The 15,371-nt window shown below is 46.1% G+C and overlaps 1 protein-coding gene across 2 annotated transcripts in view; it reads right to left on the bottom strand.

Annotated features, from left to right (window-relative positions):
• Positions 1–2,620: 2,620 nt before the first annotated feature.
• Positions 2,621–15,371, bottom strand: part of USP7 (ubiquitin specific peptidase 7) — a 69,101-nt gene continuing 56,350 nt past the window's right edge. For both annotated transcript variants that reach the window (XM_034939756.4, XM_055099333.2), the window contains exons 14-31: positions 14,779–14,923; positions 14,027–14,157; positions 13,055–13,189; positions 12,164–12,265; positions 11,867–11,972; positions 10,933–11,025; positions 10,781–10,848; positions 10,319–10,419; positions 9,394–9,547; positions 8,911–8,978; positions 8,321–8,429; positions 8,150–8,227; positions 6,817–6,917; positions 5,475–5,574; positions 4,865–4,984; positions 4,618–4,689; positions 4,384–4,474; positions 2,621–3,940 (exon numbers count right to left, since the gene is read on the bottom strand). In XM_034939756.4, the coding sequence (XP_034795647.1) occupies positions 3,834–3,940; positions 4,384–4,474; positions 4,618–4,689; positions 4,865–4,984; positions 5,475–5,574; positions 6,817–6,917; positions 8,150–8,227; positions 8,321–8,429; positions 8,911–8,978; positions 9,394–9,547; positions 10,319–10,419; positions 10,781–10,848; positions 10,933–11,025; positions 11,867–11,972; positions 12,164–12,265; positions 13,055–13,189; positions 14,027–14,157; positions 14,779–14,923 (1,881 nt within the window). In that variant the 3' untranslated portion in view covers positions 2,621–3,833. The remainder of the gene's footprint in view (positions 3,941–4,383; positions 4,475–4,617; positions 4,690–4,864; positions 4,985–5,474; positions 5,575–6,816; positions 6,918–8,149; positions 8,228–8,320; positions 8,430–8,910; positions 8,979–9,393; positions 9,548–10,318; positions 10,420–10,780; positions 10,849–10,932; positions 11,026–11,866; positions 11,973–12,163; positions 12,266–13,054; positions 13,190–14,026; positions 14,158–14,778; positions 14,924–15,371) is intronic.

The following is a 15,371-nucleotide window of genomic DNA, read 5'->3' on the forward strand; positions in this document are numbered from 1 at the left end:
GGGTCAGTGACCCCTTGGAGCTGATGGGAGGGGGCCTCCCTTTGGAACCTGCAGTTTTGCTCACAGACCATTCATGGCCTCCAGCTCCCAGGCCTCACTCAGTTAAAGGCTGCGAAAGGTAAGTCAGCAGAAGATGCACAGGCACCATCTCCCCCAAAGCCAAGACGCAGGGATGGGGGAGTCTGTCCTTAACTGTTCTCACGCAGAAAACCAATGTCCCGAAGGCTTTAGGGAGTAGGCCATAAAGAACGCCCACTCCAATGCCTGTGCTTCACGCAGCACTCAAATGCCCTCGAGTTAGTCACTGTAACTCTCGAGGTGGGGAATGTTTTGTTAGAACTGCATACCCAGTAAGGAAGACATCAGCCACATGTGCAAATTAGAATAAAATTAAAATTCAACCCCCTCTGCCACTTAAGCCACATTTCAAGTGCTTTATAGCCACAGGTGGCCAGAAGCTCCACTGCGACAAAGTTCTGGTGAACACGACTGGGTGAGAACAGGGTGGTAGCAAGGCTGGCCGGAAACACTACCCATTACTCCCTCACACAAAAGCCTTAGGGATGTAGTCCAATGGGGTTGGCAAGGTCTGGTTGTTATCTTGACTCCCCTCCTCCCCAGGGGACCTACCTGCACCACTAGGAGGTAGTGACTTGGCTATCTAATCTGAAGCTCTCTTGGCCCAAGAGGCCCTTATAGCAAGCCATGATGACAGATAATTTCCCTGCAATCCAGGGTTGGTAAACCTACAAAAGGGGTTTTTAAAAACGAAGCTTTGTGGGGACAGCCTCGCCACTCAATTGTTGTCTGTGGCTGCGTTCATGCTATGTTGGCAGAGCTGAGGGTCCCAACAGAGACCATCACACAATACCTACTCTGGCCTTTTACAGAAAGTTTACCAACTCTGACCCTAGCATAAGCCCAAACCACAAGAGAGATGTCTTACTTACACACCTCACCTTAGTAATTCAAGGAACCTTCAGGTGCTATGGCTTTGAGACGGAGTCTCCCTCACGCTGTCACCCAGGCTGGAGTGCAGTGGCACGATCTCGGCTCACTGCAACCTCTGCCTCCTGGGTTCAAGTGATTCTCTGGCCTCAGCCTCCCGAGCAGCTGGGACTGCAGGTGTCTGCCACCATGCCCGGCTAATTTTTGCGTTTTCAGTAGAGACAAGGTTTCACCATGCTGGCCAAGCTGGTCTTGAACTCCTGACCTCAAGTGATCCACCGATCTCAAGCCTCCCAAAGTGCTGGGATTACAGGTGTGAGCCACCGCATCCGGCCCAGGTGCTATAGGTTTTATCGCATTTGCTTTAACTGTGAAGGTGGTTTCAGAGTTAAGACTTTAAACTACTCACAATTTCCATCCCTGGCACCATAAACATTTGCCTCACAGCAAATGAGTGATGTTATGTATGACGCCAAATGTCCTTGCCGTCTGGTGAAAGAGAAGCTGGGTCAGGGCCTCCATCAGGAAGCGATGGTGTCTAGACATGGCTTCTCGCCTTGTCACGGCACCTACGTTGCAGGGGACTCTGCCAGGTCCCATAGTGTCTCCCTTGGGCTTTGCTCACAGCACGAGCCACCGCGCCTGGCTGCTCTTCTCATTTTGAAACAAGACTGCTTCAGCTCGTTGCTCTTGTGTGAGGGCGCGGGAAGGGCCACTGTGACCGCAGGCCCTTGCTGTCACGCAGTGGTTTTCAGGGCTCCCCGCTGTGAAGACTCCGAATGCTGTCAACAGATGGCATCCACACCCCACAGAGGGAGAGGACACAATAGTCCCAGGGGTTACAGTGAGGCCGGGGAAGGGGAGTTCATTTTTCTTTCTTTAAAATTTCAGCTTGTCTCCCCAAAACCAGTTTAACAAACTCAAACTCCTGACACTGTAACTGCGAGTGAGTGGAAAAGGGAACGCGGCACACGACGGAAACATTACAACACGTTCTTTGGAAAAAGAGTCATTTAATACCTTAAGGGAGAGTAGGAACTTTCAGTTACCTAAGACTACAGCCAACCCCCAGCCCAGAACAAAAACAAGACACCTTAATGTTCGTTCAAAGACAAACCCACAGCGAACGGCTCTCGCACCCCTGCTCTAACTCCTCTTTCTGGGGGAGGAAGGAGGGAAGGGCCAGGTCCCCGGGGACCCTCACTCCCTGCTTTCTATCACACGGGTCACAAGGCAGCTCTCAGAGCAGAAGGCACACACACTGCAGTGGAAGTTGAGAAAGGAAGTCACTCCAAGGTACACACTGGCCCAGAGACCAGGAAACCGTGCCACGGAGCTGGAAGGCAAGGCCGATGGGACGGTGCGAGGACCACACCCACGACAGCGCCTGCCGCCCCGAAGGGCCTCGTGACACATCAGGTCACATCTCCAGTCATCTTATTTGTACACAGTTCTCTCCTGGAAAACCTTTTATTTCTTAAGAGTAAATGTGACTACTTGAGAGGCTAAAAAAAAAAAAAAAAAAAAAAAGAAACAGGAGACCCTGCCCCCGCAAAACGGAATTAGAAGGAAAAGTACATCTCAGTGAAACCTTGTTACAAATGCCAAGGTTTCCCAGGCCTGTTTCCAGGGAGAGTAGAAATCTTCCTCCACTTCCACGTAACTCACTGAATTATAATTTTTATAGAAAATTTTATTCAACATACAACATTTTCCAGCAAAAAGGCAATATACAGGAAGAGTTGGTGTACACTGCTCCCACAGAAACAACCCAAAAAATACCGGAAAAGGATGAAAAATAAGAGTGATTTGCTGATTCTATTTTACTGCACTCAAAACTAGACACGCAGCTGGCATTAGCTCCAAAATAAAAGGAAACGGGGCTGGGACCGAAATAAAACTACACACAATGAATATCAACATCAGTGAAATTCACTTGCAGACTCACCCAACAAAAAGGAACCTCCTCCCAGTGGCAAATTGTACATGTTCATTCATTAAATATACAATTTCATTTTTCCTTTTTTTTTCATTTTTAACTTTTTTACAAAGTCGACAGCTTACTAACCACTAGTGAGCATGCCCTCTTGCTAAAAGGCTTTCTTGTTGTCTGTTCCACTTTAACGAAATTCTATTTATAATTCTTTCACCTGCTCGTATGAACTGTTGAGATCGTAAGTCTGCCAAGGCAGCAGAGTAAACCTTAATTGAATTTAACAATGTTCTTGATTTAATAAAAAGACCCCCACAATGTCTGTCCGGACTGTATTCAGTGCATCCACTTTGCAAAGGGGCTGCAGACAGTAGTGGCTGACAAGGTGAGACGAGTTTATTAAAAAGCCCCCAGGTAGCTGGAGGAGGAGAACCCGAGGAAGGGCCGACAATGCACACAATGAAGGGAAGAGCGCTATTTATTAGGTTGTGAGTTTCTCTGTTTTGCCTTTACAGATGCACAAAAGGTCATTGAAAGTATAACTGAAGGAAATAGGTCAGACGAGCCTAAACACAAGACTTTCTAGCTGCAGGGCTGGTGCACGGGACCCCAGGAAGGCAGCCGAGCCACTCGTGCCCACAGACCTTGAGCCAGGGACCCCCGATCCACTAACCTCTTCTCCCCCATTGCGCTGACAGTTGCCTTGCACTGTGGTTACCATAAAATAACTCTCATTGGCATCCAAGCTTTATAAAAACACCTTCATTTTGCTCAAAAAGGGCAGTCAATAGATACAGAGAAGCCAAACTGAACAGCCTCAATAAAATAAAATTAACACCAGCAGCGAATCCTCTTGCTGAAGACTTCGGCTAGAGGGCACGTGCACCAAAGTTCTAGGCTGTTAAGGGGCCACCCACACACCGTCCTCGCCTTGACCACACCAGCTTGGAAATCAGTTATGGATTTTAATGGCCTTTTCAAGGTAAGTGTAGCGACTCCTCTTTGGGGCTTTGTTGAAGTGGTCGAGCCCTAGCCAAGGCCGAGGATGAGACATATTACCTGGTGGGGATGAAGAAAAGCAAGTGAGGCCACAGAGCAGCCCTGGAACCCCTCAGCGGGGTGGCGGCCAGTGAGGCATGCATCCCTGTGGCTCCCCAAGGGGTAAGTTCGCAGAGAAGCCAGGACCTGAGCTACACGCCCACCTAGAGCTAAGGAGGCCCACACCCTGACTGCGCCTCAGAGCCACTGCCCTCACAACCATGAGTCTCAATCACCCTGCACACACGTCCAAGCTTCTCTCCTTGAAGATCTCACAGGTTACAAAGGATGTAAGGATCTGTTAAGAACTCGTAGGTTATGGAATCCTATTGCTCCTGGTTCCACAGGTCGCCCAGTGGAGAGAGAGGAGCTGGCACTTGACCCTGGGGCTGCCCCTCCCAGCCCCAGACCACTTGTTTCTTAGTCTGAAACCCACACCAGCCCCCGGGGGCGAGAACCCTTACCGGGCTGTGGCTCAAAGTCTTTCAAATTTACTTCATACTCGTCTTCATTTATGTACTGGTGTCGGCCCATCATTACAATTGCAAATTTAAACTAAAAGAAAAAAAATTAAAACTCCTCCGTTATTTCTGTATATCAGCAAAACTCACATCTCTGGCAAAAAAGCCTAGGCCGCTATGCTAGGCAAGGCTTGAGCCTGTGGCCCGCCAAGCCCCCAGGAGGCCCCAGCTGCACACCTTCTCAAACTCCTTCTCCTGGATGTCCAGCAGGCTCTGGATTCGCTTCATCACTTCTCGAAAATGCTCGCCCTGGAATGGCAAAGGACACGTGCTCACACAGTCACTCCCAGCACCCCCAGGCCACGTCACGTGGCATCCGCCAGAACCAACGCCTAACCCCAGCAGGAGCGCAGATTCGGCAACAGCGGCCACTCAAAGGCTCCAGGTTTTGACGTGAGCCACTCGGCCAACCACAACGGCATACCTGGTGTATCCTCAGCAAAAACGGGATTCCGAACGTTCCGAAGACCTCTTTGTGGAAATGCGCCACTGTGACAAGCATCTCATTCTCTTTGTCTATGTCCACCTGGTCCAAAGGGATTTCCTGGGGACACGGACAACAGACACAGTTCTGTAAGTGCAAGTGACGTGGTCAAAGTGTCCACATCTCAATTCTCACACTACTCTAACCCGGAGGGTAAAGCCTATTTTTGCTAAAAAATGCCACACCTGGATCCAGCCAGAGTGATGGGCACTCATGGGAGTCTCAGCCAGAAGATATCCAAGTTTCTTCCCCCTCCCCCAAAAAACTGAATTTTAAGAGGCCAAATACTGTATTATCCCAGTTCCTGTGGAAATGTCAACAGCTCTAAATTCAAGTGATCCACAGTTTCTGTCTGGATTGGGTTGGTAACCCAAACCGAAGACTAATTTCTGTGCAAAAACACTGTAGGTCCACTCATGGAATCATATACCTCGATTACTGGTATAAAAACACACATCAAGCTACTTGTACAACTTGCTGTGATATTTAAATATGCAGCAGATGGGGCTCACGAATTCTCTCTGGTGCCAACAGTGTCGGGGACAGATACCTCTATTCGAAACGTCCGGCTCGTTGCAGGAGATAAACATTCTAATAGTTCATCTTCTTGATGAACACCAATGATTTTGTAGCTTACAATTTCTAGCAGCCTGAACAGAGAGGAAAAAAAAAATAGGGCAAAATGAAGTATATATATTCACATAAAAATAAAATGGTTTTCTAGAAAGAAATAAAGTTACCACGATATGTTTTTTTTTTTTTTTTTGAGACAGTCTCAATCTGTCGCCCAGGCTGGAGTGCAACAGCATGGTCTCAGCTCACTGCAACCTCCGCCTCCCGGGTTCAAGCAATTCTCCCACCTCAGCCTCCCGAGTAGTTGGGACTACAGGTGCATGCCACCACACTGGGCTGATTTTTGCATTTTTAGTAGAGACGGGGTTTCACCATGTTGGTTAGCCAGGATGGTCTCGAACTCCTGACCTCGTGATCCGCCCGCCTCGGCCTCCCGAAGTGCTGGGATTATAGGTGTGAGCCACCATGCCCAGCCTTTTTTTTTTTTTTTTTTTTTTAAAGAGGATCTGAAATATCAGAAACAGAGACTGGGGGCAAGGCACGGAGAGGGGTCCCCTTGAAGCATAAGATTAAAGGACTCTGCTGGACAAAGTGGAAGTGGCCACATCTGGGCACAGAGATGTACAGACTGGGCCTCCGAAAGTTGTGTAAACCTTTCCCACAAGGAATTCACATTCAGCTGATAGAGGCGTTTTCCTCACTTACTCTTATTAGGTAATAGATTAGGGTCTCACTGTTTAATAATTGTTTTATTAAAACTAAAGAAAGTTTGGGAACCAAATGGCTCCAACAGCGACTACAGGGCAAAGTAGTGAGAATCATGCCCATCTCTCTGAAATAAACAATCAATTCAGGGGCTTCTTTCTACAGCCCAAATGTTGGCTAGATGGAACAGAAGTGACTCAATCTGTCAAATACAAAATCGGGAGTCACCCTTTCCAGTTTCAGTTCATCATTCAAATGGAATCATATCCTTCCTCTGTTTGGCTTTTCTATGGGAACTGCGCCTTTTTACTACAGCTAATGTTATCAGAAGATACAAGGGGAAGGAGGAAAAACGTGGCTTAATTGTGAAACACGCATAACCCTCTGCACCACAGCGGCTTGAGGGTTACCCCTGAGACTTGAAAAACTGGAGCAACACTGGGTCTGTGTTGAGCTTCTGTGCAACTGTCTTTGCAATGGAGGCACACCCCACTGAGTCTGGGAATGATGCGCATGGAAACCGGCTGGGTGATTTCCACCAATGCAACTGCAGAGGTCAGCGTTAACTGCCACCCCTAACTAAACGTCCACAATTGGGCTCAAGAAATACTTGCCTAAGTTTCCCTGATGCTTTCTCCCCAAGCTCCACGGCCTTTTTACATTCTTCTAACAGGTCCCGGACACACCCATGCTTGTCTGGATATAGTGTTATTTCCTAAGTAATGAAAAGATAAAATAAGTGCTTTCAAGAAAGCATAAAAGGTCTGCTACCACAAAGGAAGAGAGAAGAAAGTTGCATCATTGTTCTCAACTGTCCCCAGCTGGCCCCCATGTTCTTGCTCTCATTCCCACCCCAACTCCCTCATCTGTGAATTCACTCACAGTGAGAACACTGGCCCTAATCTAGGACCAACCAAATACTGACGGGAGGTTAACAAAAGTGGCCTTGATGCAAAAAGCCTGTCATTCACAGAACACCTTCTCAGGAAATGGTCCCGAAGGGTCACCAAGGGCCTTCCCAACTCTTAGCACAATGAGAAAGGAATGCTGGTCCAGATACAAGACCAGAGGCAGATTGTGGGCCTTCAGGGAGCTCAATTCTACAAAGGTGAGGCTATTTATGTCTTGAATTTTCCCTCTATACTTGTAGAGCTAGAAAGGGTGAGAGATCTGGCATCCAAATAGGCACGCAGACTTTTCTGAAGAACCACCTAATGCCTGTAATGCCAACACTCTGGGAGGCCGAGGCAGAAGGATGCTTGAGCCCAGGAGTTCAAGACCAGTCTGGGCAATATAGTGAGACCCTGTCTCTACAAAAAAATATATATATATAAAAATGAGCTGGGCGTGGTGACATACACCTGTAATCCTAGCTACTTGGGGGGCTGAGGTGGGAGGATCACCTGAGCCCAGGAGGTCTACGCTGTCGTGGGCTGTGATGGTGCCATTGCACTCCAGCCTGGGTGACAGAGCGAGACCCTGTCTCAAAAAAGAACCACCTAAAATGTGGCTGGATGTGTCTTCTGTTTGGAGCAAGCAGGTGACACTGGAGCTGTCTACACTAGCAGCTTGGGGAGTAAGCGCAGAGTCAAGGACTGCTCCGTTCACAGGCCTGCTGGGCTCCCTGAGATCAGGCCGCGGCAGGAAGAGCTGGAGAAGGATCCTCCTCCTCAGCCGAGTGGCAATGCGCAAGCATCACAGTGGGACCCAGAAGGGAAGGGCTGGCTGCTGAATGGTTCCTTAGCTCAACATGTCATGCACCCCAGAGGCCTCAGGAGGTCTTGCCAGGAGGCAGGAAAGACTGGCCCAGGGCTCCCCCAGCCCCCATCATGTGCTGTTGTTTAGAGTGTTTTTCTGTGGTGTCTTAGTTTTAAATGTCTGGGGACAGGTAGAAACAATAAGCAAGTTCCAATAAAAATTAAAATTCATAGTATTAAAAAAACTTACCTCTTCCCTAAATTGGCTGTTTAACCATATACATTTAAAACTTCGCCTGTTCTCAAAGTCTGTGATTTTCATCTTAAGCTATTAAGAAAAGAAAGATTCACATCAGATACCGTCACCAAAACCCCAAGCCTTCTCTTTATGACCCATAGTTACATTAATTTGGACTCATACCTGCTGATAGTAAAGTTTCTTAGGTTGTCTAGGCTTGAAGAACTGTAGAAGATCTCTTAAAGTACCTTCATAATTATGTCTAAGAGGATTACCTGGGCCATCCCTATAACTACACAAGAAAACAGCATATAAATAAATGACTTGTTTATTTGCCTAAAAACAAATATCTGTGAGTGAGCATAAAAGCAAACCGCTGGCCTTACACCTGGTCTTGAAATTTGGACCTAGCATGGGGTTTAACTTAATACTCCTGTTTCCCGAGAACTAAGTCCCACTCGCTGTCACACTTGAATGCTCTCTGCAATAGTGAAAAAACACACAGCAGCCTGGCAGGACTGACCAGCTGGACACATGGGAGATGCACTGAGGATGTATGTAAAGTCAGTCTGGCTTTGGATGAGGCTGTCAATTATTTTAACATCTCAGAGTAATGTGGTCAAGATGTGAGTGGTGACAATTCTGAAACTAAGCAAGAAATGGCATGTCAGGTGAAATGGCGAGCTAATTATTAAAATTAGTTCCAAGATGTTTCAATGAACTGTGGAAAGCATGCAGTCAAGACCAAGCAAGTGTCCGCACACGTGACTTACCCTTGAGACTTGAAAAACTGCAGCAACATTGGATCTGTGTTGAGCCTCTGTGCAACTGTCTTTGCAACCTGAGACACAGAAAGGAAGGTTCACATTTTGGGGAAAAATTGAAACTTGGTCATAAACTTCATGCTTAATTACTTAAAATGTGCTATGAGCAGCCTGAATCTAAATTCCCTAGAAATTTATTAAACAGGAATAAACTATATTATTCCCTAATGAATCACCATGGGAGTAGCATATCTGATGAAGATAACTTTGAAAAGGGTTTTCACTTTTAATGGTGAGGTCTACAGGTTCTTTTCTGATGGCGATTATTCTAGCTCCCATGGCAGAGAGCCTGAATCCATCAGTGGGAGATTTCCTCGGGCACAGCCCCTTCTGAACCAAAGCCATGAGATAGCTTCTTCAACAAGCATTTTAAGAAAGAAATTTGTCTTTCTGGAGTGGGATCTGAAGAGGAAAGGAGCGTTTATTAAATACCTGAAAATAATTCATTCTATTTGATAACGTAACCACAAATCCAGGATCATTAGGGATTGTTTTATCACAGAAAATGACATCAACGCGGTGGTAGAGATCTCGGAAATATTCCTTTGCGGTGGGTAATTCACTGTTATCATTTTCAGGGTCATCCCTGGTGGAGGGAGAAAGTTTGCAGTCTGAATCAAAGTCCATGGCAGGGGGTAGCTGGTAAAAATGGCATCATCTTTTACACAACAGTGACACCAACAGGCTCTCTTGTAAGATAAATTCAGGTTCCCCTTTGAAGGGGCCAGGCATCTGCCTGAGCTCCCTCTGTAAGCGAGGCAAGTATGCATGGGGATGCACTGAGCCAGGCGCAATGTAGTGGCTTTACATTCTCATCCCACTACAAAACAAAACCCCCTTAGGTAACAGCACCTGCTGTCCTCTACAGGAGCAGACCCAGACGCAGTGTCTTGCCCACAGACCTGACAGGTGGTAGAGCCCAGTCTCTGACCGTGAGTTAGCAAATCTGGGCTTTCGTGTGCCATCGAGCCGCTTTCAGACACTGAGTGTCTAAGACCAAAGACTGGCTGGTTTACATGAAGACAGAATGAAATGAATTACCCAAGTAGGTACATTCTAAGGAGTTTCGATTTCATAAATCTTAGGGGAAGGAAGCAATTGTTCCCACTCTGCTAATAGTGGCCACGTGCACTTGAGACATTTTAAGGAATTTTTAAGGAATTGAGAAGAGCTTTGAGATGAAAATGTTCACCACACCTAATTTCAAAACCCAGAGAAAGCCTCTCAACAGAGTTACATTAAAAAAACAAAAACAAAAACGTGGCTCACGATCTAGGTACACATGTTTCTTGGTTCTACAACTTAAAAAAATCCTGAAATTAGTACAAAGTGATACAATCCTTCACAAAGTACATACTTCTGAAATACTATGATGTCACCATCCATTAGTTCATCAAGGGCTTTATCAAGAGACACGTCATAGTCCTGAATTCTCTCTGTTAAATTCGGTTTAACTTCCTACAGTGAAAGATATAAAATTGTTACACTGCAAAGTTTGTCTAACGTTTAATATGGCCAGATAGTCTTCCATGTACTTAAGTATTTTCTCTACACCCAATTCTATCCACCTTTTAAGTTAAAATGTTAACAGGAAAAGCTAAATGAATAAATCCACAAATATGTAACAATCAGATTTGATTCTAAAACAGGTTAAAAAAAAAAAATTCACAAATCTAAATATGTCATTCTCAAGATCATCTGAGGCCCTGAGTTAGCCGGTAGACCTAATACTGTAACAAATTCGGGGTAAAAAGAACAAACAAAACCCTCCACAAACTACTAAGAATATACTAATTATGGAAAAATAAACCATCCAAACCTCATAGAGGATAAGGCTAGTATCTTGAATAAATCCTGCTCTGTCACACATAACTGGGAGCAAGTCACCTAGGAGAAAGAAGATATTTTAAATGTGTAGCTGTAATGTACTGAGCAAAATCTACTCAGAAGGCAAGTGCACGAAGGACTTACGTATTTTACAGGATATTGGTGTGTAGATATGCCCACAGTAATTCAAGCTCCGCGTTTTGGGATCATACATCTTCAAAAATAACATTACATCATCTACAAGGTTAATAAACAAGTTTTGTTAAGATCCAAACACTCAGCACAATGCTTAAAAAACAAACAAACAAACAAAAAAAAACAAAAAAAAACAGTAAGCTGAATAGCTCAATGACAAGTGAAATGACAGCTTAAGGTACCTAAAAGTTACTTCAGATGTGGCTTATTCACGAAGCTGAGGCTATTACCGCTGAGTTTCCAAACATCAGACCCATGGAAACCCACTACATTTAGACAGTCAAGACGGTACTGAGTGCAGCAAACTTAGAATTCCTAGTTCTGAGACCTGGACTGACTGGCTGGAAGAGCGTTGCCACGGGAAGATTGCGCATGGTCTTGTGTCTTTGCCAGAAGTGACCACTCACGGCAATAAAAGTCTGTCATTTTATAGCAAGGGTCAGCAAATTCCGATCCACCTGTTTTGTCGATAAAGTTGTACTGGAAGACAGCCAGCCCGTTCATTTATATATTCTTTGTGGCCGCCTTAGTACAGACAGAAAGGCCTGAAACGCCTGAGATATTGCCTATCTGGTCCCTGACAGACAACGTTTGCAACCCTGCTCTTTAGGATCTGACCAACGTGATTAGCACAGCACAGCAGCTGAGACTGAAGACAGGACAGGACGGCCCCACGTGGCTGCTACTGTCTCCGGGCCTCACAGGAAACTCGCAGCCAAGTCAGTCTTATTTGACTTCATCAGGAAGTCTAGTGAGCTTTTGTGGAATTGATCAACAGATCTTTCTGCAAGGGAAGAAGGCTTAACCCTGTGTGTTTAGAACAACAATCCAGGAATCCAACGCTACTGCTCTAAGTGCAGGCAGGCGTCTCGTGGGCACTTACGATCTTTATCAAACTTGGGTAAGGTCGCTCCACTAGCAGCCAGCTCGGGATCAACTGTTTCCAGGAATATTGTCCAAGGGTTTTCATTATCACTGAGCTCAATCATCTATTTCCAAAAGAGACGCTGATTTTAGAAGAGTCTAATGGCTTAGGTGACAGAGCGAAAAACTAGTCAAGTATTGAAGAAAACGTCCAATTCTAGTTAAGTGGACCAAAAGGGAAACAAGCTGCACTAAGTGCAGAGGACTAACGCCTTCTGCACGGTTCCAAACCAGATACGCTATTAACAATATTTACTGTTTTATTGCCGTCGGCTTCATTATCTAACATTGCTGGTCGTTTTGTTCCATTACTCCTTGCTTGCATGGGCCACAATCGAATTTGATCTTGTGGAAATCCCTGCAAAAAAATATTAAGAGTAGATTAAAACAAAAACACGCTCATATTTTAGTCCTCTATATTACACACACATATGTATATACATATACATACGTATACATATATAGTCAATGTTAAGACTGTGATCGTAGGCCAGGTGCTGTGGCTCTCGCCTGTAATCCCAGCACTTTCGGAGGCCGAGGCGGGTGGATCACGAGGTCGGGAGTTCAAGACCAGCCTGGTCAACATGGTGAACTCTCGTCTCTACTAAAAATACAAAAATCAGCTGGGCCTGGTGGCGGGTGCCTGTAATCCCAGCTACTTGGGAGGCTGAGGCAGGAGAATTGCATGAAACCAAAAGGCAAAGGTTGCAGTGAGCCAAGATCGCGCCACTGGGCAACAAGAGTGAAACTCTGTCTCAAAAAAAAAAGAAAAGAGACGGTGATTCTAAGAAAAAGAATTCTAATTCTTCCCCGGTTGATTTGGACAACTGTGACTTATCCTTCAGGATCGAATGCCCATTTACAAAAATAAAGAGGGGGTGGGGGTGCAGGGAGTGGAGTGGCAGATGACGAAAAGGGGTGAAAACATGTCTGCAAAATCCTGTGGGTTCCCCTGTGCAGGAGTCAGGGGCTCAATGGTTTTCTTGCACTTTCTCAGGCAGGAAATGTTCCTGGGTCACACTCCTCACTGTTAGGCAGTGGCTGGACACAGCACCTACCCCCAAAGGCAATCAGTATTTTCTAGCGACACGGAAGGAAGGTGGACGTTGGGAGCCACGGTGGGTATGTCCACGGGACCGGTACGTACCATGGTCTGAGAGAGGCTCTGAACAAACTCAGCAAGCGAGGAGTTCTTCAATACTTTGAACACAGTGTATTTCACTTTTTCTTCATCGTACATGTCATTTCCTTGGTGGCCACAAAACTGGTCCTCTGCGACTATCTGAAAATATGTATGAAAACACAGAAAAGACTTGACAACTGACAAAAAATGAGTCCACACTGAACACATTTAAACACTGAAATGCTGAAAACTCATTTTTTGTTCCAAAGAAACTTCTTCAGAAGACCAATGAAGAAAAACCACATAAAATGACCAAAACCTAAATCAGGTATTTATTTAGAAAAGGAGGCTGCGGGCAGGGCCCGGTGGCTCATGCCTGTAATCTCGGCACTTTGGGAGGCCGAGGCGGGAGGATCACCTGAGGTCAGGAGTTCCGAGACCAGCCTGACCAACATGGAGAAACCCTGTCTCTACTAAAAATACAAAATTAACTCACCTATAAATTGGACCTAGCTAGACAGCCAACAGTGAGATGACCTCCTCCCTTTCTCCAACCCCCTCAGTACTTTTTGAAGCAACCTGACGTGCACTTAATCACTACTCTGTCTGGTGGCCTGACTTCTGACAACCAAGTCTTTACTCCTGAACGGGCTCTGCCTGCCACCAACAGGGCCAGGTGTTACAAATACTCAGGCAGCTGCCCAGGGCAGCCCAAGGCACAACAGTCCCGGTTTGTGTATCAGGAACTACTCTGGGACTGTGACCAAGCTCAGGAGAGCACGTGGAGCAGCTTCTCTCTGGGCAGCTGCCCTGCTGTGCAGTGACCCAAGGGTCCCAGAGGAGTGGGGACTGACCTGCACTTGCGTACAGAGATGGAAGCCCTGCTGTATGGTGACCTGGGAGTCCCAGAGGGGTGGGGGCTGACCTGCACTTGTGTATAGAGATGGGTGCCTGGCTGCATGGTGACCCGGGAGTCCCAGAAGGGCGGGGGCTGACCTGCACTTGCATATAGAGATGGGCTTCCTGCCGCTCCTTCCGCTTCTGAGCCTCGATCCTTTTCTCTTCTTGTAATCGCTCCACCAACTGCTGAGGAATATCATGGTCGGTGACCGCCTGTAAAACTTCACCTGCAGGACAAAGGCATCCTCTTTGACCCCTGCAGATGGACTTTCCCCTCTTAGAAGCTCCCGATTCTAGGTCATCATTAATAAAATAATCTATTAGGCCGGCGTGGTGGCTTACGCCTGTAATCCCAGCACTTTGAGAGGCTGAGGCGGGCCAATCACGATGTCAGGAAATCAAAACCATCTTGGCTAACGTGGTGAAACCCCATCTCTACTACTAAAAAATAAAATAAAATAAAATACAAAAAAATTAGCCAGGCGTGGTGGCAGACGCCTGTAGTCCCAGCTACTTGGGAGGCTGAGGCAGGAGAGTGGCGAGAACCCAGGAGGTGGAGCTTGCAGTGAGCCGAGATCGCGCCACTGCACTCCAGCCTGGGCAAGAGCAAGACTCCGTCTCAAAAAAATAAAATAAAATCAAATAAAATAATCTATTAACATGAAATTACTTGGTACCATGAGTCTGCATCGAAACGTGCAAGCCCAACCCTGCTCATTTCTGGGCTGCTGTGAATACAGTGGAATAAGCATAAAATGTGTTTGGACAGAAAAGGATATTGGGGATTCATGGTACAAATGTCCAAGTCCACCACAGTAAAGAACAGAACAAAAGTGAACACTACTCACTCAGTTTTGATTCCCTGATATAGACTAACATGTAAGCATTAGTGCAGTGTCGAACAGACAGGTCGTCATCGTGACCCCCATAATTGTGCTCAATTGCTTCCTCTTTAGTACACCTTGACACCACGTCGTCATCAAATTTACACCACTGCAAGGAAAACAACACACATCAGCAGCGATCAAGCACTGTGACAAGTACCCAACACTAGAAGGCAGCGTTGTTCTAAAATGTGTGAACTTCTAGGTATGCCCCTAGTTGAAAAAATAGCCATGTGTGTACTTATACAGGCACACAATCTCACGGTGTGCTAGGCAGGCAGCGCCTCAGGCATCCGCTCATACAATTCACCAGGACCTTCGCAGTCCCCATTCAACATTCTGTGGGCACTGCTACCATTCACCCAATGGCAATTTTTATAATCTACTCAAATAGCCCATTTTCCACTTACATTCAATCTACTGACACTACCAACTCTTTACAGAATTAAAAAGGCCATACTGAGCACACCAAACGAGAGTTCAAGTTTTATCCTTTAGTTATAAAATTAAATGAGCTGTTTTATCCTATCCCATGGCATTTTATGGAAGCAAGTTAA

Source organism: Pan paniscus, chromosome 18 (assembly GCF_029289425.2).
Source record: "Pan paniscus chromosome 18, NHGRI_mPanPan1-v2.0_pri, whole genome shotgun sequence".
Taxonomy (NCBI): domain Eukaryota; kingdom Metazoa; phylum Chordata; class Mammalia; order Primates; family Hominidae; genus Pan; species Pan paniscus.